Source organism: Typopeltis vanoorti, chromosome 6 (assembly GCF_054136105.1).
Source record: "Typopeltis vanoorti isolate ZY-2024b chromosome 6, IOZ_Tvanoo_1.0, whole genome shotgun sequence".
Classification (NCBI taxonomy): domain Eukaryota; kingdom Metazoa; phylum Arthropoda; class Arachnida; order Uropygi; family Thelyphonidae; genus Typopeltis; species Typopeltis vanoorti.
In genome coordinates this window covers 74,949,572-74,970,227 of record NC_143554.1, presented here as the reverse complement: position 1 = coordinate 74,970,227, position 20,656 = coordinate 74,949,572, and the positions used below count along the sequence as shown (strand labels likewise).

General features: G+C 35.5%; 1 protein-coding gene across 1 annotated transcript in view; it reads right to left on the bottom strand.

The window, feature by feature from the left end:
• The window catches only part of kdn (citrate synthase), a 205,035-nt gene that overhangs the window by 117,298 nt on the left and 67,081 nt on the right, over positions 1-20,656 (bottom strand). The window contains exon 4 of the mRNA XM_090394261.1: positions 2,135-2,332. Coding sequence (XP_090250387.1) covers positions 2,135-2,332 — 198 coding nt within the window. The remainder of the gene's footprint in view (positions 1-2,134; positions 2,333-20,656) is intronic.

Here is a 20,656-nt window from a genome sequence, read left to right as displayed (position 1 = left end):
AGAGTTATGCAAAAGCTGTGTGTCTAACTACTGGCCCATTAGTATCTCTCTCTCTTTGGAGTGGCAGTGGTGAAGATTTTAAAAGTTGCATAAAGAGAATTGGACACACTATGATACAGCTGGACTTTGACAGGATACCACACAAAGATTGTTGCATAAACTGGAATGTATGGGATTAGAATATAAACAAGTGACTTGGATAGGCGAGTGGCTGATAGAGATATCAAAAAGTGGTGTACCCCAGGGATCAATAGTTGGATTGCTGTTGTTTAATTTATACATTAATGATATTGGGAAGAACTTGACAGATATTTAACTGTTTACCGATGATGCAAAGATAGGCAAGACAATCAGGAATGCTACTGATGTATAGCTTACAGAATGATTTGAAACATCTGCAACTGAGTAAATGGTAATTGCTGTCAATTCAATGTTAGTAGGTATAGTGATGCACCATAGCATGATCAGATTTCCAACAGCATATTATAATGATGGGATTATACTAGAAACTGACGAGGCTAGGAATCTTGAAGTTACAGCAGATAGACAGTTGAAGTTCAAAAGTCACATAACAAATACAACTTAGAGGATAACTGTGCTGCTGAAATAAAATTAAGGATAAGTTTATTTCATCAGATGTTGCACTGGCACCAAATGAATGATTAACATCATTCATTTGGTGCCACTGTAATATTCAAAATGTAGGCTGACTTAATCAGTCTTCAACTGTTGTACAAGGGAGATCTAGAAGTTCTGATAAACACCTAGACAAAAAAATATTTTTTGTAAAATTTAGGGTGCAAATTTGCACCTCATGTCATCTACATAAGCTATCATACTATTATTAACATAGATATATTTTTATTCATTTTTTACCTAGTCAAGAAATCCTGCTTTAGAGACCAAACATGGAACTTTTTCAAGCCACTTCAGGTATCCAATTAGCACAGCAGTGGTCTCAGGAGATGAAATCATTTGCCACCTAAAGACAATCACAAACATCCATGACCATAACAGGATTTGAAGCTGCAGCCTGTTGGTTGGAGAGTAGATATGGTAACCACTTGGCAAACCAAACTGCCATTAGTGATGATCAGCATAAAATATTAAGCTGGCTTATTGGCTGAGTAGTTAACCTATCCAATCTTCAATCAACTGGCTGTGGGTTTGAATCCCATTATTGAAATGGGTGGATGTTTGTGATTGTCTTAGGTGGGAGATGAATTTATCCATCAGTGTGAGACCACTTCCCCCACTTGAGAGGAGGGCTTCCAGATTACGTGGGCATAAAAAGCGATTTAAAAACCCTAAGCCCAACCACAGTCCTACTATACTGTAGGTTTACCTTTTTGTGGATAGTTGGAATCCCAAAAAAGGGAATGAAAAAAAACCTTACTGACAAAAATAGTCTTGTTACACATTATCTCTCTCTCGTAGACACACACACAAAACTGACCGAGGATCTCACACATTTTTTTTTTTTTTTTTAATTTCTTCCGACGAGTCAATAGGAGTCAAGTGATTAGTGGTGCTATATCATTCTTTGGAGAACATTTCCTCTGTGTGAGAACCATTCCAAGAAGTAATTAAATAATATAATATAGTAAGAAGAACTATAAAACATTGATTTTTTTTTGGAAAATGATCTGTTATGGAAATTTTTGTTACTAATTAAATAATTGAAGTTAAAAATGATTCTGTTTAGAAAGTTATTTCTTATTAAAGAAAATAAATCCATTTTTGTCCAATCTGCAGCTACTCACCACAGGCAAAGTGGGTTTATCAAGTCCTGACTGAGAGTATAATTTCAAAACCAAAGGCAAATAACTGAGGGAAGATTACTTCACTAGCACACTTGAAAATCAGAAGAGGTGATTTTAACTGAACATGCATATATTGTCATATGATGGATAATTTTTGATAGATGTGACATTACTAAATGGCATAATAGCATTAAACATTACGCGTTTGTTGCATAGTAAGATGCCACTATCCACGCTCATTTCACAAGCAATACTACCAGTAATAGCAATATACTGTGAGATTTTATAAGCTGATCCATTTATTTAACTACAATTTGTAACTCTGAGATATATCAAATTACAATCATAATATATACATTTCTTTGGCTTACCTGTTCAGAAGTAGGCTTATCACCTGTAAGTAATAGCCAAAATAATCCTTCAGGCAATGGCTCCTCTCCACCTGGTGCTTTTGGTAGTGTTTGTCTTATTTCTGGAATTGGATGATCTCTGAATTCTATACCGTCTTCTGGATCCAAGTGAGATGTTTCTGTAACAAGACTCTTCATTCCTCTCATGCCACCATAGATCTGAAAAGTTATGTTCAAAAATAAACTGTTCTTTTCAGTAAAAAGTATTAGACGTTGTTTCTACTTTATTAAACAATGCTTAGAACCTGCATATATTAAATAACACTATGAAATGAAAACTTTTTGATATGGAAGTGAAGAAATGAATATCCAGAATTATTCATAGTATATGTTTAACACTGTTAAATTAAGCAATTAAAATGCTAAAGAAGAGACTTTTTTTAAAAATAATGTTATATCTCCTGAGAAAAATTTTCTATATTATAAATTTTAGGTTATACCAGTTGCAACTGAACTTTTATCAGAGATCCAAAAATTCTCTATCACATACGCCACTTCAAGTGTATGTGATAGAGATTAAGCAATATTAAAAGTAATTTTTATAGGCATATGCTTCAATAACCAATTCCTTATATTATTAGAATGCTGAGTCTTGTGACATTTCATAATGAATTATTTTTTCATTCTACATTCTCATTTGTTATTTGCTTACTTAGGTAATCACTTAACTACAGTATTAGTAGTTGTTAACTTAAACTGATTAGCAAATGACTTAACCTGGATTAGTAGAATTCATATCTCCTGTTCTCATTGTCAATATTCCTGCAAATGTCTGATATAAAACAGTAGCTGAACTAGTAGTCGATAATTACTTCGAAATTCTGTAAAGAAACTGTTTGCACCAATAACTGTTTCATATCAGCCTTAGAAATTTGCAAGTTTGAGCAAGTATTGTAGTTAGTTTTTTTTTTTTTCCCCCTAATGGTGTCTGACTTCATGAATGGATCAACTTGTGTAATACTATGATTTTCTTTTTAATCCATTTAGTTAAATGGATTAGTTATATCTGCAAAGTTGATAGGTGTTACTGAAGATGAATTGATTCACTTTTTTGTAAATAAGTTGTCTGGTTTCAAACAACAATGGTAGCACTACATTTATTGGCTTTTGCAATCACAATATCCTGATTTGCTTTTAATGATTTGACAGTTAACTCTGTTTTGGTGGTGTTTGCTAGTTATTACTCAGCTATGATTTAAAATGTTAGAAGTTTCTAATTGTATTTTATCACCTATATTAATTGAAAGAAATGTTGCAGCTCCTTTCGATATGATATAAAACTCCAATCTGAGAGTTTCTTTATTAAGTAGTGAGAATGGCTGACATGTTAGCCACTCTCACTTTCTTATTTGCATCCATATGACTGCTCCTAGTGTCATTCACTGGTGATGAGACATTCAAAACTGATTAGTTAAACAAATACACGTTTTCATTTTTGGATACATCTCACATTTTCCATGGGCCAGTCTATTCTTCATTGTATCTTATGATATCAAAGAGAGCAATAAATATTTGCTCCAATGAGAAAGCACTTAAAGCATGAATTAAAAATTATCAGTTGCACTTGTGTGTGTGTGTGTGTGTGTGTGTGTGTGTGTGTGTGTGTGTGTGTGTGTATAGAAAGTTTTTTACCTTGGGTATACTATACGTTAAAGATACCAAGCAATTTTATAAACTTGGTTTTAATCCTTTTTCCCAAGTAAGCAAACAAGCAGGTAAGTCAAGTTTGTGCCCAAAGTATTTTCAGGTTGAGGCAACTTGTGGTAAAGGTGGAGTAAGCTCTGATCACTTTTCTTAGTATCTCCCATAATGCAAAGCACATCTCCTTGCTTTGCATTATGTATGATGCTATGCATTAACCACCCAAGACATATATATATATACGCCCAGGTTACCATGGATGCGAAGTGCATATTAAAATTGTAATACCATTGATATTACATTGAAATATATGATGGATACGAAGTGTAGAGGAGTTATGTATTTTATCCATATTGATGGCGACGTGGTTAAGGGAATGGCCCCTGCCCACACTGGTTTTGACCTTTATTGAGGTCTCGTCAGTGGGAGCAAGACCCTAAGATGCCAAGGTTGAAGTAATGCAGAACGAGGCCTCAATAAAAGTCGAAACTGGTCTGGGTAGTGGCCCTTCCCTTAATGCATAGCATTATACATGTCCGCAAGGAGATGCTAAGGAAAGTGATCAGAGCTTACTCCACCTTTACCACAAGTTGCCTCACACCTGAAAATACTTCAGGCACAAACTTGACTTACCTGCTTGTATGCTTACTTGGGAAAAAGGATTAAAACCAAGTTTATAAAATTGCTTAGTATCTTTAACATATATAAATAGATACAGTAAAAATAACAATCCTTCATGAGAGTGTGCACCTAAAAATAAAAACAAGATTACAGTAAAAACACAGACATTCCTTATATGAAAGGAATGTCATAAAAAAAATTAATTTTTTTTTCATATTAGGTAATTTTACTTTTACTTAACATCAGCTTCCATAAAAATATCAGCAAAAATCATTATTATAGTTTTATAATAAATGATATTTTGCATCCATTATTATTTCATAGTCAAAGAATAGAAAATTAAGTTTAAATGTGACCTGACAGCATATGAGAATAGGACACCTTTAGCACCTTAATGCCACTTTAGATCACCACTACCAAATTCCTGATATGTAGCTAGCCTCAAGGGGGGGGGGGTATACAGGATAATTATGATAGTAATGGTGTAACTATTATCACATGTAGTACTCATTTCTGATCAATAATTTTCCTCTAAATTAATCTGTTATCTGTCAAAACTCCAATATTATCAGATTTTATATTTGTCTTTTAAGGTGCTTTTTACTGTAACAATCAATCTACATCTCAGTCTTCTTCTGGGTCTTTATCAGGCCAACCTGGCAAAGAACACTTTTGCTAATCTTCCCTCTCCCATTCTGTTTAAGTGACCATATCACCTGAACTCCTGTTTACTGATTCAAAGTTTTCTCAGTACAATTATCATCTACATGAAAAGAAAATAACTAGCTTCCAAATCAAGAATGATAGGCATGAAATTCAAATAATGGAAAGCAACTGTAAAAAATTGGAAAACAGTTTACAAGAAGCAGGCTACACAATTGCTCCTTCACGGATTGAAGACTTGAATGCTTCAGGTTCATCCAAAATTTAGAAGTTAAAGACTACCAAGTGATACTTCATTAATCATAGCATCTCCTTTCTGCATTGCTTCATTAAATGTACCAGGATTCCACAGGTAAATTAAACGAGAAACTATATGGAAACTTATGCTATGCCATAATATCAGGTTTTTGTTTCTCCAAGTAACATATTTCTTCAGATATAAAGATATCCACTTCTTATTGGAGCTTTGAAAAAGTTAACAGGGCTGGAGTAGGAGTTCTTATTCTCCCCCCCTACACACACACACACACACACACACACCACCTCCTTGAGTCATTCTGTAACATCCAAAAGGATGCAGAAGGGAGAATCTTAACAATAGACTGGAAATACTGTGGGTGCTTTTAGTCCGCTGCTATTTGCATTGGCGCCTGAACCCCTTTTTACAGGAAGTCGACAATACACCTACTGTGCAAGGTGTAACAGTTCCTTTAACTATGAAGGAAAATAAGGTATTAGCATATGCCAATGATGCAGTGGGCACATTGAAGGATAATGATTCCATATACATCTTTTTTTGGTATTTTGGAAAAATTCAGCAAGATCAGTGGATTAACTACTAATGCAAACATGACAAAATTAAATAATCAGTAATGTCAGAAAAACAAGTAAAGGAAACTATTTTACATTAAGATAGGCACTGAACAAAAGTGTCAGTATTTAAAAACAGTTATTTTAAAAACAAGGAGTACAATTTATAGAAATGGGTTTAAAAGAGGTACACAAGTGAAAAAAGGTTGGGAGCCACTGCTTTAGAAGAAAAGGAAAGTTGCCCTTATTTTAGAATATTCTAAGGTTTCAAAGTTCTTGTATATAAGTTCTTGAACTGGTAATATTAGGTAAGTGGAGAAGGGAATTCCAAGTATAATGAGGGATTCTCTCTCTCTTGGGGGTTAGTCCAAAAGGAATACCTCCAAGATCTTGGAGGTAAAAGGAAAGTTGCCCTTATTTTAGAATATTCTAAGGTTTCAAAGTTCTTGTATATAAGTTCTTGAACTGGTAATATTAGGTAAGTGGAGAAGGGAATTCCAAGTATAATGAGGGATTCTCTCTCTCTTGGGGGTTAGTCCAAAAGGAATACCTCCAAGATCTTGGAGGTATTCCTTTTGGACTAACCCCCAAGAGAGAGAGAGAGAGAGAGAGAGAATCCCTCATTATACTTGGAATTCCCTTCTCCACTTACCTAATATTACCAGTTCAAGAACTTATATACAAGAACTGTGAAACCTTAGAATATTCTAAAATAAGGGCAACTTTCCTTTTCTTCTAAAGCAGTGGCTCCCAACCTTTTTTCACTTGTGTACCTCTTTTAAACCCAATTCTATAAATTGTACTCCTTGTTTTTAAAATAACTGTTTTTAAATACTGGCACTTTTGTTCAGTGCCTATCTTAATGTAAAATAGTTTACTTTACTTGTTTTTCTGACATTACTGATTATTTTTCGTGTACTCATGAATGGCCCAGCAAGTACCACCAGTTGGGAACCGATGTTCTAAAGCCATAATACTTAAAACTATAATCTTTCCTGCTCAGTTGTACATAATAAATATTACAGACATCAGGGAAGCTGAAGACAAACAATTATGTAGTAAGTCCGTGCAATTTTCTCGGTCCAGCCAATACCAAATTAAAAAGGAATTTCTTCAACTATCAAAGAAGTATAGAGATTTGGGCTTTCAGTCTTAAAATTCTGCATACCAATCACACATGTGCAGACCTTCTGTACTACCTGGGTTTTTATCTTCCCCTGTTTGGAGTAATGATTATAAAGGTCCAAAAGCTGAGACTGTTCCTGAACTACAACACTCTGTGCTTAACTCTAAGACTGCCATGACACTCTGGCATTGAAATTTGTTTCATAACTTTTTGAAGTTCCAAGGATACCCTAGCAGGAGGGATCTCGTTTGGAGAATTGCATATGGCTGCCATCCAGTCAATACCATCAAATGGAGATACTTTAACATCAAAGATCCAATCTGTGGCATCTGGAAACATCTTGGAATCAGTAGAACATGCATTCTATAGCTGACCTCTTACCCAGTGTATTTGGAACAGATTAAGTAATGTGTTGGGCATTCCATTACTTACAACAGAACAGGTTATTTTTTTGCAGTATCCATCTGCTGCCAGCAATGGGAAGAGAATTTTGATTTTCATAATTAATGAATTAAAATACCTATGGAAGGTTAGAAAGAAACATGGATTTGAAAACTAGCAATATGATATCCAAATGCTTTATAATATTGTGCTGTGGAAATTTTATTGTTCAGTCAGACAATTTTTGTATTTAGAAAGAAGCATTTTAAGAGATATCAAAATTTTGACTATATAGTGTAGACCAACTATATTATGCAATATTCACCAGGGAGGGAGGGAGATAAAATTCTGTCTATTCCTGATATGAGAAGTTTTTAAATAGTTCTATCCTCTTAATTCAATGTGGTCTTATAGTCAATTGCAGGGATGACTGGAGAACAATCCCAGGCAGAGATGAACAATCAAGACTTAACTCAGATATGGCTAACCCAACTAGGTATCAGTCATCTTTGAGCTTTAGTTTCAATTGGTCTTTTGGTTGTTCATATGAGATTGGTGAAAAAGGAATGGATACTTTTGACTATACGATGATATGAAAGAGCTGAGGCCTTTTCTCTCTCATACTAGCAATCTGTCTTTTCTTTCTCCTAATACTAATTTACTTTTACAGTGATCCTTCCCATAATGCATAGTTTTATACATGTCCATAAGGATATGTGCTTTGTATTATGGGATACTAAGGCAACTGATGTGAGGTCATTAACCTCTATATACGAGTTCCCAGTCATGAAGTTACTTCACGCACAACTTTGTTGCTTACACTCGGATAAAGGATTAAACCAAGAATATAATTTCTTGGTATCTTTAATTTATTGTTAAAATGTCAAGTTCACAAGGTTGTTGCTCACACCTACCACTGAACATGGCAAAGAGATCAATGTTTAAGTCACTAGTTATGAAAGATCTTGAAGCTTGGAGTGTTTGTGCATTGCAAGGTTTTGTCAAATGAAGAAGACAAATGGAAAGCATTCGAGGTCAGTAAGAAAAAAGTCAATTATGCATAAGAGAGTATTTGCTGAAGATTGCAGAGAAATATTGATTATTGCAAAGGATTGAAGCTTTGAAAGCAGATAAGAAGAAATCAAATACTCTGGAAATGTCAACAACATTCAAACACGTTTCTCCAAACTTTTCATGGCTTGGTTCATGTTGGTTAGGAGATTTGCTCTGAATCAAGAGTAGTAGAATTAATCTTGGTGGGCCTCCTGATAATGAAGAAATTGAGAGCTGATGATCTCTATTTTCCAGAGAAAATATCAATGCAATGGGATGATATGTTTGATGGTTGGCTAAATATAGGAGTGTACCCATGAATGGCATAAATATATGAAAAATTATCAAGATATAGGGATGGGTATTTTGTATAAGTTGAAAAAATATATTTTGGAAAAAAAAATCTACAGGAAGTGATTGTTTCATTCATCTCTACAGTTAATCTACAAATCATCATCATTAAAAAAAAAAAAAAAAAAAAAAAATGTGCTTATAGATCTTCTATCACAACATCTTCTATCTCATCCTCACCCCACAAGGGGTGAGGATGAGATAGAAGATGTTGTGTCTTTATTTAAAGACACAACATCTAAACTTGCTAGAATGTCTGTTCTTGATATGGAGATTTTTCTTAGCTTTTTAAGATGTGCGAGATGTTTGGATAATAAATAAGTTGATGAGTTTATACCAATCTACAATCGGACGAAGCGGTATATCAGTCTTGTGTACTTTTGACGATCTACATAAACATAGAGTTAACGGATGCATGGATTTCAGTTTCCTCTTGAGATCCATGGGCCATGAGTCATGTTACACAGAAGGTTGTTGGTTTCTATATGGTTCGTCCAAGTAGGGTCAGAATTTAATTGACAGTAAGTAGATGTGTCAGAGAGTAAAACTGAGATTTTTGATACATAATCCCTGGTATTTAAGATGACGGTAGAATTGCCTTTGTCAGCCTTAAGTATTACAATCTCTTTGTTCTTCTTTAAATTAGCCAGTACTCTTTTTTCTAAGGGAGTAATGTTCTTTTTTTGGAGGACAAGAAGATGAAAGAAGAATCACAGTCTTCAACCTAATATTATTCGCAACAGGCTCAGGTAAAAAGTGAAGGACCTTCATTATGTATAATGTCTATTTCAGGTATGATTGCAAAATTTAAACCTTTTTTTTTTTTTTTTTTTTTTTAAGGATGTTAACTTCTGCAGGTGTTAAATTGTGATCTGAAGGGTTGAAAACCTTATTATCAGGAAGGGTAGCTCTCATATTAAAACACTTCTCATATAGGGTGTTGAATTTTTTGATATGTCTGTTCTTGCTATTTAGGAATGTTCTATTATACATATCATTTATCATATTTTCCAAATGGGACCATAGATGAGCATCTATGCTGCTAGAAATAATGCAGTGTAAATCAAGGCATAACGAATCAGCCTGGCTTAGGACAACCTTGTGTATTGTATCCTCTCGTGTAATAATGCTCAAGCATTTTCCAATAGATCTGTTTGGCTCTTCTAGAATGGAAGCATTCTTTGAAAAACAAAAACTTTGGAATTATATTGTTTCTACATTTTTTTTCAGAAATGTAAGTTGAGTCAGAAGTTTTGCTTTCTTGTATTTAAGCTGTTCAAGTTTACATACCTTACGTTTGACTTCCTCATCAAGTCTGTTTACGATTAATGTTATTTTTCGACCACTAAATATTTAGATAAGATAACTGAAATGGGGTTTTAATTGGTCACAATTCGATACAAACCAACTAGTTTCACCACGCTAACTAGTGGCTTCTTCTGGGTTAGATGAATATAATGAACATAAGACTGACAAAGGCAATTCTACCATCATCTTAAATACCAGGGATTATGTATTAAAAATCTCAATTTTTACTCTCTGACACATCAACTATCAATTTTCATTTTTCAGTTATGTATTGATTCGTAATCTAAGTTCATTTGTTTTAAGCTGACATGGATATTCATCTCACCCAGAAGCCACCAGTTAACATGGTTAAACTAGTACCAGTTGTATCAAATTCCAACCAATTAAAACCCAATTTCAGTTATCTTATCTAAATATTTAGTAGTCAAAAAATAACACTGATAAAAAAAAAAATATCCTATTTCAACCAAAACTTAGATTGCTAGTAAGATCCAAAATTCGAAATTTCATTAAATTCCAATTAACTAGAGTAGAATTCTTGTTCTGTATAATTTTGAATTATTTTGCCACAATGAAGATTCCAAATATCAAATTCCAGTAAAAAATAAATAATAATAATACACAGATAGGGTGATGGAACAACTTGTTTAAGTGCAACAAAATAAAACTGTGCTGTGTAGCAAAATGACCCTTGGGTGAAGGGGGTGGGTGGGATATATGCTTTTGAATTATAATATACAAATTGAAATTCTTAATTTAAAAAACTTGTCTCCCTCTCTCACTCATACACACTAACAAGGTTATGAGGATCATGATCTTGACAGCAGACTCAACAGTAGATAACTGTGGAAGGCATTCATATTTATCTGCACAACTGCTGAAGAATGCAAGTATTATATGCGATTACTGATGGAACAAAACAAAACAAAACTGGGCAGTTTATTTTACTCACGTCCAATACAACATGGCAATAGACACAGAAAACCAACCGTATAACCTCCTACAAATAACTTTGTAAAATGGAAGTAAATATAATGCTGTGTGCATATTCATATCTCGCTGTAAAAAAAAAAAGCGTGCGGCGACACATTTTTATTACTTTTTTGACTGAAACTTCCTAGTATACCTTAAAAATGGTATCCAATTTTTTTGCAATTAATGAAAAACAACGCAATCGTCACCAGTGATTACCATCGCTATATTCTTCAGATTTATACTTTCTAGCTTTCGCATTCATCGAAGATTGGCGCTTAAGTTAATAAATACAGGTAATTCTCGTTATATGCGGGGATTACTTGTTTTAAACATGTGATTTTTCCCAAACGATGATAATTTATTAAATGGTTGCATTTTGAAAGTTGTATGTTGACTCTTTGTGACTGACTGCATATGCGAAAACTTAGATAACGAAGCACGTATTACGAAAGTTACCTGTACTACTTTCGAGAGAACTTCATATATAATTACTATTTTGCAAATAACATGAATGACACAAACCGCTCAAATACTGAGAAATATTTCGTCTCGAAAACTTCATTCCATATTTATCGCACGTTTACCGCTTATACTAAACTCAAAAAATGCACTCTGAAAATGGAACTGCTTAGTTTATTAAAAAAAGTTCTTTAAAACTGGGAATCCATTAAATATTGCTCACTATATCCCAACTTTACATGCCGCTATGTTCCTGAATGGTATTGAATATTTTTAATCTCATTGCTGATAGGGTATTTTTAGCGATAAATAATCTAAGAATACTATGAGGCAAAAGAGAGCTAAATTTAGACGAGTTACTAACAGGACGGAAGTGTCAATGGCAGCTGTTATATAGCGGCCGTACAAATAGCTTGAACGGTCAGGAAGTGGGGGAAGGAAGCATATTAACTTATGCCAAAATATTTATCACCGAGTTTAAACATTTCTACCGCAACAAACTTACTAACCGCAATTTAAAAAAGTATTTTTTTTAAGTACTGTATTTATTTTTTTAAGCAAAGTTAGTGTTATTTCTTTCGTCGCGACACGATATGAGTAATTGGAGGTATTCTCCGAATACATTTAGCTTAGATGCACTCACAATCAACTCCAGCAACACTTTCCACTCAAACATCTTCCAGAAAAAAAATGTCATATAAAAGGCGCCTCCATAGCGCAATTAGATAAACAACAGAACACTGCGCCCTTGGATTGGAAAAGGTTTGCGTTTGATTCTCGTTGTGACTAGAGGTTATATATGGGCTTTTTCAATTAAAGGTAAGTTAGTCGATCTCAAATCGCCCATGAGAACACACACACAATTTGCAGAAAAAAATCGTGTTATTGGTAGTGGAGGATGTAGATGGCGTAATGGAAGTAGTGTCATTGTGTAGTAGTTGGAGAATTAAGTAACAGGGGATAAAGCGATTATTCACACAAGACAGATGGCATACAGTTCATTATTCACTCACTGCCGAAGCACTCAACCTCTGCACACTATTACACAACTTCCCTGAGTAACACCAAGTTCTCTCTCTCTATTCATCACACACTGAAAAAAATTCTTGTGTGTCAAACTTACTGACTCCCTTTAGTAACTTATAAGTTTCAATTACATCCTTTCTCTTCCACTTGTCCACTAAACTCTGCAATCCATTCTTTATTTCTTATACTTAGCTGCCATTATGTTGCAGCATGGAAGTATAATATATTCGCTATTCCAAAAATGTGATAAGTCTTCAGTCTATATCAACCAACTTTCTTCATCTCAGTTCTCTAAACATAACATAGGTCATCCCCATCAAGCCACTTTTTTTTGTATCGGAAGACTAATTAAATGTCATCAATACGGATTCTGCTAATCTATATCCTGAGATGATCAACTAGTCTATCATTCATCTCTGAACATGTGCAATGGAAACATTTAAAGAAATTCTTGTATCAAAGCCTGCTCAGCAAATTGCCAGTTTGGAATCGACTTTTAACCTTCAGCAACCACAAAACTAGTAACCAATTTTTATTTTATTTTTTTTTTAGATGATCACTTCATGTTCAACCGATTCTTCTCATCAGGCTTCACCAATGGAAGAATATACCATAATTCTGTTCTATCACCTACTCTTTCTTCAATTCACAAATTACCTCTCATGGCTTCTAACCAGAAACCATGAGGTTGTTCCTACAACTCCATTCTTACTACTCATCTGACAAACCTTACAGCACAAAAATCCAAAGTTTTAAGGGTTGTAATAATCAGTGTCTTAAACAAAGATTGTCACAACATTTTTCAATGGGGAGAAAATGCAAAGTTCTTTGCAGGTCTTTAAATGTGTGCACATGCATGTGTGTAAACAGTTATACCACCATATGGATTAGAAGTTCACAGGTCAGGAATCTTGGAATAACGGAATTTTTTCTCTATTCATTTTTAACCCATAGGAAGAAATTTTTTTCTTCCTATGGGTTAAAAATGAATAGAGAAAACTAGGAGAGAACTTAGTTCAACAGAAACTGATAGTAGCACGTCAAGAAACTTTCCAAACAGCTGGTATGCTCCTACTGATACTTACTCTTTCCAACAATGATTGGAGGGAATCTAAGTATAGCACTATGCTAGGGGGTATGCAGAGGTCATCACACAATGGCAAGAAAATGGAGTGGTGTGTAGGAGGTATTTGACATCTTTCATCTTCACTCACTCACTCACTCACACACACACACTTAACTCTTCACCAGAAATCATTGAGGTATCATTATAAATCAAATTAAAAAACCTTTCATAAAAATGAATAGCAAAATGTAAAAAAATCTAACAAAAAGAAACTACAAGAAAACTTTCATATCCATTTCACTATTATGATAAAAAGATAAAAAGAGAATATCATGTCAAATTAAAGTGTAATAAAGCTTGAAAAAAGAAAGAAAAGCAGTTTTCAGAGGTAAACTATACATTCAATCATACAAATATTATTCAAGATAAAAATGGAAGTTTGAAAACAAGAACCAAACAGATTCAGTGGCAGACCTTAGAGAACATATTAAGTCAGAGGTATATGATGAGGTTGTCTGCAAAGACAGAGACATCAGAACTCCAATAATAAACTTAGAAAGTTAAACAGACAGTTAAGGAAAAGAAGTGTAATTGAAAGCTCCTGCAAGACAAGCATGTGCTCTGAGAAAATGTAGATAAAAATGCAAGAAAGCAAAGCACTGTAAAACTAGCTAGAAGTCAACAAAAGACTTTAAGAACATAGAAAACAAATATCAGGAAGGTTACAAAGTATTACTTGAGGAAGAAAGAATATTGTAAAAGCATCACCAGATGTTCAGCAAAAGATATTCACCAGATGTCTGGAATAACTCTGAAAGATTGCTAAAGGACACAAGTAGTGACAGTACAGCAGTAGAAAACATTCAAGAGAAATGCAATCAGGAGTGCATATCAATACTTGAAACAGGAAAAAAAAAGAGTCAAAAGTCTGAAATGTTGGAAAGGCTGCTGTAGTGGATGGCATTCAACTAGAAATGCCCAAATATGGAGGTAAAAAAGTTTCACAGTGGATACATTGCATAATTCAGGTCTGGTCTAAAGATCAAATTCTAGATGACTGGAAAATAACTCTCATAATATCCAGCCATTAAAAGTGAGAATTACAGATGAATTTCCCTGTGGAGTGTTCCTGATAAGATTTATGCAATCATACTTGAGAGAAAATTAAGAAAAATTGTAGGAGAGAAACTTGGAGAAAAATAAACAAGTTCAGGCAAAATAGTGGTTGTCAGGATCAGATTTTGACTTTATGATAAACAGTTTATTGTTATTATTACCACCCAAAGATCTCGCTTCAAGACAAAAGGAGTGTAGAAAATGGACGTGGCGATTAAATCATGGGAAAACCAAAAACATGACTGATATGATTAAAAGAAGATGGATAACATCAGTACAGCAATGTCGAACTTTTCAAGGAGCGGATATAGACTCGGACCATAGTTTAGTGATTGCAAACATCAAGTTTAAATTAAAAAAGAAATATAAATCCCAACATCAGAATAGAAGAGATACAGCACGAATAAGTGAAGCAGAAATAGGAAGAAGATACAGAACAGTGTTAGAAGAGAAACTTAAAAGTGTGGAGAAAGAAAAAAACTCGAATTTAAGAGTGAAAAGAGTAATGAGGGCGATAGAAGATGTAGTTGAAGAAACAGTACCAGAAGAAGAGAAGATCAAGAAGAAATGGATTATACAAGAAACACTGACGTTAGTACAGGAGAAAAGAATGTTGAAGATAAGAAGGGATACATCAGAACAAATAGAAGAGCAATATAGAAAAAAGTGTAATGAGGTGAAAAAAGCAGTCAGAATGGATAAAATGAAATGGTTAGAAGCCCAATGCAACAATATAGAACAGTACTATGGAGAGCATAAAACAAGGGAGGTATACAAAATGATCAGAACCATTAATAGAAAGTGGCAACCAAAACAGACCACAATTAAAGATGAAAAAGGCAAAGTATTGATGAATAAAGAAAAAATTGTACAGCAGTGGACAAGATACTATAGTGAGTTATATGAAGAAAAACTAGATTCAGATAGCATTGGGAAACTGACTGACTGAAGAATTGAAGCAAATATCACCACCAGGTAATGAGCACGATATGGACATTTTAAGAGGAGAGGTAGAAAAAGCAATAGGATGGCTAAAACACAACAAGAGTCCTGGTAACGATAACATCACTGGAGAAATGATTAAATATGGCGGTGAAAGTATGGTTACAGAAATGCACCAACTATGTAATATGGTACGGAAAGAAGGGAAAATGCCAGAGGAGTGGGTGAAATCAATATTAGTGACACTATACAAAAAAGGAAATAAGCTAGAATGTAAAAACTACAGAACAATTGCCTTGATAAGTCACCCCTTGGTAAAGTGATGATCATATTGACAGAAAGATTGAGAACACAATTGGAAGCATACCTTGCAGATGAGCAAGCAGGATTTAGGAAGGATAGAACTACAATTCAAGAGATTTTGACAATGAGGTTAATAGCAGAGAAAGCTAGGGAAAAAAAAAAAAAACATATACTTGCTTTGTTGATTTTCAGAAAGCATTTGACAGTATTGACCAGAAAGTGACATCAGCAGTTCTGGAATCCTATGGAATTGATAAAAAACTAATAGCTATATTAAAAGATGTTTATCAGAATTTAGTTGCAGCAGTTAGAATAGGTGATGGTTTGGGGAAATGGTTTAAAACAAGCAGAGGTACTAGACAGGGAGACCCAATATCACCAAGTATTTTCATCGCACATTTAGAAAGAGCAATGGACAAATTGAAGGAAGATGCCAAAGGAATATCTGTACACGGAATGAGAATTAACAATCTGAGATTTGCTGATGACATTGTTATTATTGAAGAAGACGAAAGAGAACTACAAAAAACACTGGAACTGTTAAATGAGGAAGGGAAGAGATTTGGCCTTGTTATGAACTTGGAAAAAACAAAGACAATGGTATTTGGTGAGAAGAACATGAAACAAAAGATACAAGTGGATGGAACTGATATAGAAAATGTAGAACAATTCACATATTTGGGAAGTAAACTGACATATGACTTGGACTGTAAAAAAAGAAATAAAGATCAGGATTGCAAAAGGAAGAACAAATCTGATGGCCATGGATAACATCTGGAAAAGTAAAGTGATCAGTCTGCAAACAAAAATAAGAGTACTGGAAAACATGCATCTTCAGCGGTGTACTGTACGGATCTGAAACATGGGGTAATAAATAAGGAATCAAGAAAAAGAATTTTGGCATTAGAAAGAACTTGTTACAGGAAGATTCTAAGAATAGGATGGGTATAGAAAATCACCAATGAAGAGCTCTATCAGAAGATACAATCAAAACAGAATCTAATGCAGAAGATCATAAAACGGAAGCAGCAATTATTTGGACACATCTGTAGAATGAGTGAGGACCAGAAGATAAAGACATTTATGTTTGGTATTTTGGATGGTTTAAACAGAAGAGGAAGACCATACAGAGAATAGATAGACGATATAAAAGACTGGTGTGGAATGGGTGTACAAAAACTGCAACACTGTGCACTGGACAAAGAAAGGTGGAAGAAGATAGTGAAACAGGCATCAGACATCAACGGGCAGTGAGCCCATGGTTCATGATGATGAAGACCTCATGGAGTCAAAGACTCATCTGGGAAGTCCTTTTATCAGACGCACAGCTCATCATACCATGTTTTAAACATATTCAAACTCTTTGCAGATACCACATTCTCAGGCAAAGTATTCTAATCATTCACAACTCTGCACGAAAAAAACCTGTCTCTCACTCCCCTACTCACACCCTCTTTATACAGTTTCCAGGGATGACCTCTGGTTCTCCACTGATCTCCCACTATTCTCTGTAAAACTTCTCCAACATTGATCCTATAACAACCCCTTACCAACTTGTAGGTCTCTATCATATCTCCCCTCTTCCTTCTGTCCAGCAGACTTTGCAAATTACATCTTCTCAATCTTTCCTCATACTCGACATTCCAGAAGTCAGAAACTACCTTAGTCAGTCTCCTTTGGACCCTTTCCAACATCTCTTCATCCTTCTGAAAACCTGGTGACTAAATCTGGGCACAATAGTACATGTGTGGCCTAATCAAAGCCTTATACAACGGAACAAGACACTCCCTACTTCTACACGTCAGTGTCCTCCGCATCATTCCCAAAAGCCTTTGTGTTGTCTTCACAATTTTCCTCTACCTCCAACAATATATTCTCACCAAGCATAAATTCTGCATCCCATCCTTGTTTTCCAAAGTTTAAAACCTTACATTTTGCAACATTGAACTCATATCCCCATTTCCATGCCCAATCACTCAATCTATTCAAGTCTCCCTGTAAGGCCACAACATCTTCACTACACTTCATGGTTCGTCCCAACTTTGCATCATCTGCAACCAACTGAATATCTCCATCCAAATCTTCACCTATATCATTAATATACAAGTTAAACAACAATGGACCTAAAACAGACCCCTGAGGCACTCCACTAGTGACTTTCCTTTTCCTGGATATCGCTCCCCATACACAACTTGTTGATACCTATCAGATAGCCAGTCACCAATCCAATGCACCAATCTAATATCCAACCCCATCTGCTCTAGCTTGACTGTCAATCCTATCATGAGGTACTCTATCAAAAGCCTTTGCGAAATCCAAGTATATTACTGTGTATCCTTTTCCTCTGTCCAAGGAAGCAGTCACTTTATTGTAATAAGTAAGTAGATTACTAAAACATGACCTCCCTTTAGCAAATCCATGCTGTTCATCAAAGATGATACCATTGTTATCAACCCAACTCTGGATCCTAGTTCTCACAAGCTTCTCCAACAACTTAATACACCTGACACACAGATAGGCCTATAGTTTGACGCTGGAGTTCGATCACCTCCTTTATGAAGTGGCACAATCTTGTTCTCCTTAGGAACTTGACTGAGTGCAAGACTCATATTAAAAAATATGTCAAGGCAGGTGTCAACTCCCTGGCACACTCTTTCAGAATACGTGGCGATATATTAAAGTCCCACAGCCTTATTAACATCTAGTTTACTCAACTCTCCCCCATACACCTCTTGCTCACCTACAGTCAGTCTCTCCTCCCCCATCATCAACTGCTCTCAATCCCTCCATGAAGTCACATTCACAAGATTGAAAGATCTTTATGAACTGCTCATTAAGTATCTCCACCACACATTCTCCATCAGCTATCTTTATACCATTTTCTCCAATCAATGTCATCCTTCCATAATTATTCTTTCTTTTGCTGGCTACATATCGAAAGAACTCCTTAGGATTCTTTTTGGCTTCATTAGCCAACTGCTGTTCATACCTCTCTTTAGCTACCCTCACCAACCAAGTCATTCTCCTTGCTTGGTCTTTGTAGACTTCACGGAATTGGTTATTTCCACTTCTCTTATGCTGCCTCCACAATGTCCTTTTTCTCTGTATCGCATGTTTAATCTCTTTATTCATCCATATCCCACCCACCTTATTTAACCTTCTCACCCTTGGAATACATTTAGACATTCTACTAAACAGTTTTTGAAAATCCCCCAAGCTGCATTGATCTCTTTTCCAGCTAACTCCTCATTCCACACTACATCTGCAAGCTGTCTCCTGAGATCTTCATAATCATCCCCCCCCTTGTAGTTCCACATATACCCTTTTCTCACAGAGGTCCTCGCACTGCTGGCAACCACCCCAGATAATCACCTCATGGTCACTCTCACCAATTGGTGGATGATTTGACACCTCATTTATAATTACATCCTCTGATGAGATGACCAAATCCAAGACCCTCAATCCTCGTGTGCCCTCTGAGGTAGTTATCCTTCAAAAACTCAAGAAACTCATTTTCTTCACTTCCAGTTGCTATCTCATCATTCCAGTCTATATTGCCATAATTAAAATCACCCATAATGATCACCCTTTTCTTATTTACTTGGCTAACTTGATTGTGCATTTTATCATCACCACCATCCTCGTTACCTGGTCTATAAATACTGCCTTAAAACCACTGGCTATTTCCCTCTTACATCTCTACTTTATATGGACATAACCCTTTCTCTATCATCAATAGCACTCCCCCTCCCTTTTTACCCCTTCTGTCCTCAACAAAACACATCATATCCTTCCATCTCTATTCCTGTCAGGATGTCATCCTCTTCTAACCATGTCTCACTTATTCCGACAATCTTTGGGTGAACAGATGCAATTAGTGCAACCATTTCATCTGCCTTGTTTCTTATACTTCTAGCATTTGTATACAAACACAACAGCTCATTTCTGGATCTACAGCTAGTTCCACTAATACCACTCACTCAATGTGATCTCTCCATGCTCGACTGGGCTATTTACCTTTCTGCTTCTTCATTTTAAAACCCTTTTCAATTCTGTTTCCTCTTGATCCCTGGTCATCCCATTCCTTTCCTGCCTACACATGCTCACCTCCTCTTGGAGCATCCACCTTTCTCATGCTGTGTACCCCTGTCCACGCTGAGCCTCCCTGTTTCCCTGCTCCTCTTGCACACCCATTCTCTCCTTTTCTATACCCATACCACTCACTTCCCCATTCATAACCACTTCTTCAATCTCTCCTGTCTTACTCTTCCACATTACTTCCCACTCGATCTGATCGATTCTCTCTATTCACTTCTCTACCTTCCAGCAGCAGTCTCTCCAAGCGACTCACACCATAACCACTCAAATGCAGTCCATTGCTCCCATACAGCTCACTTCATCCCTCAAACTCATTCCACACATTAATAAACTGTACTCCCGTCTCCTCACACATTTCAGCCAGCATATCATTCATAATCCTTGCTCTCTGCCTCATTTCACCACAGTCATACCTAGGCAACACGCTAACTACCCTTCCTGTCACACTATTCTCTTGTATCCTTCTAAGCAGCCTCCTGATATCCATTCTGACACACTCTTTGTCCTCTCTTAAATCATTTGCACCTATTAATACTAGTAACTC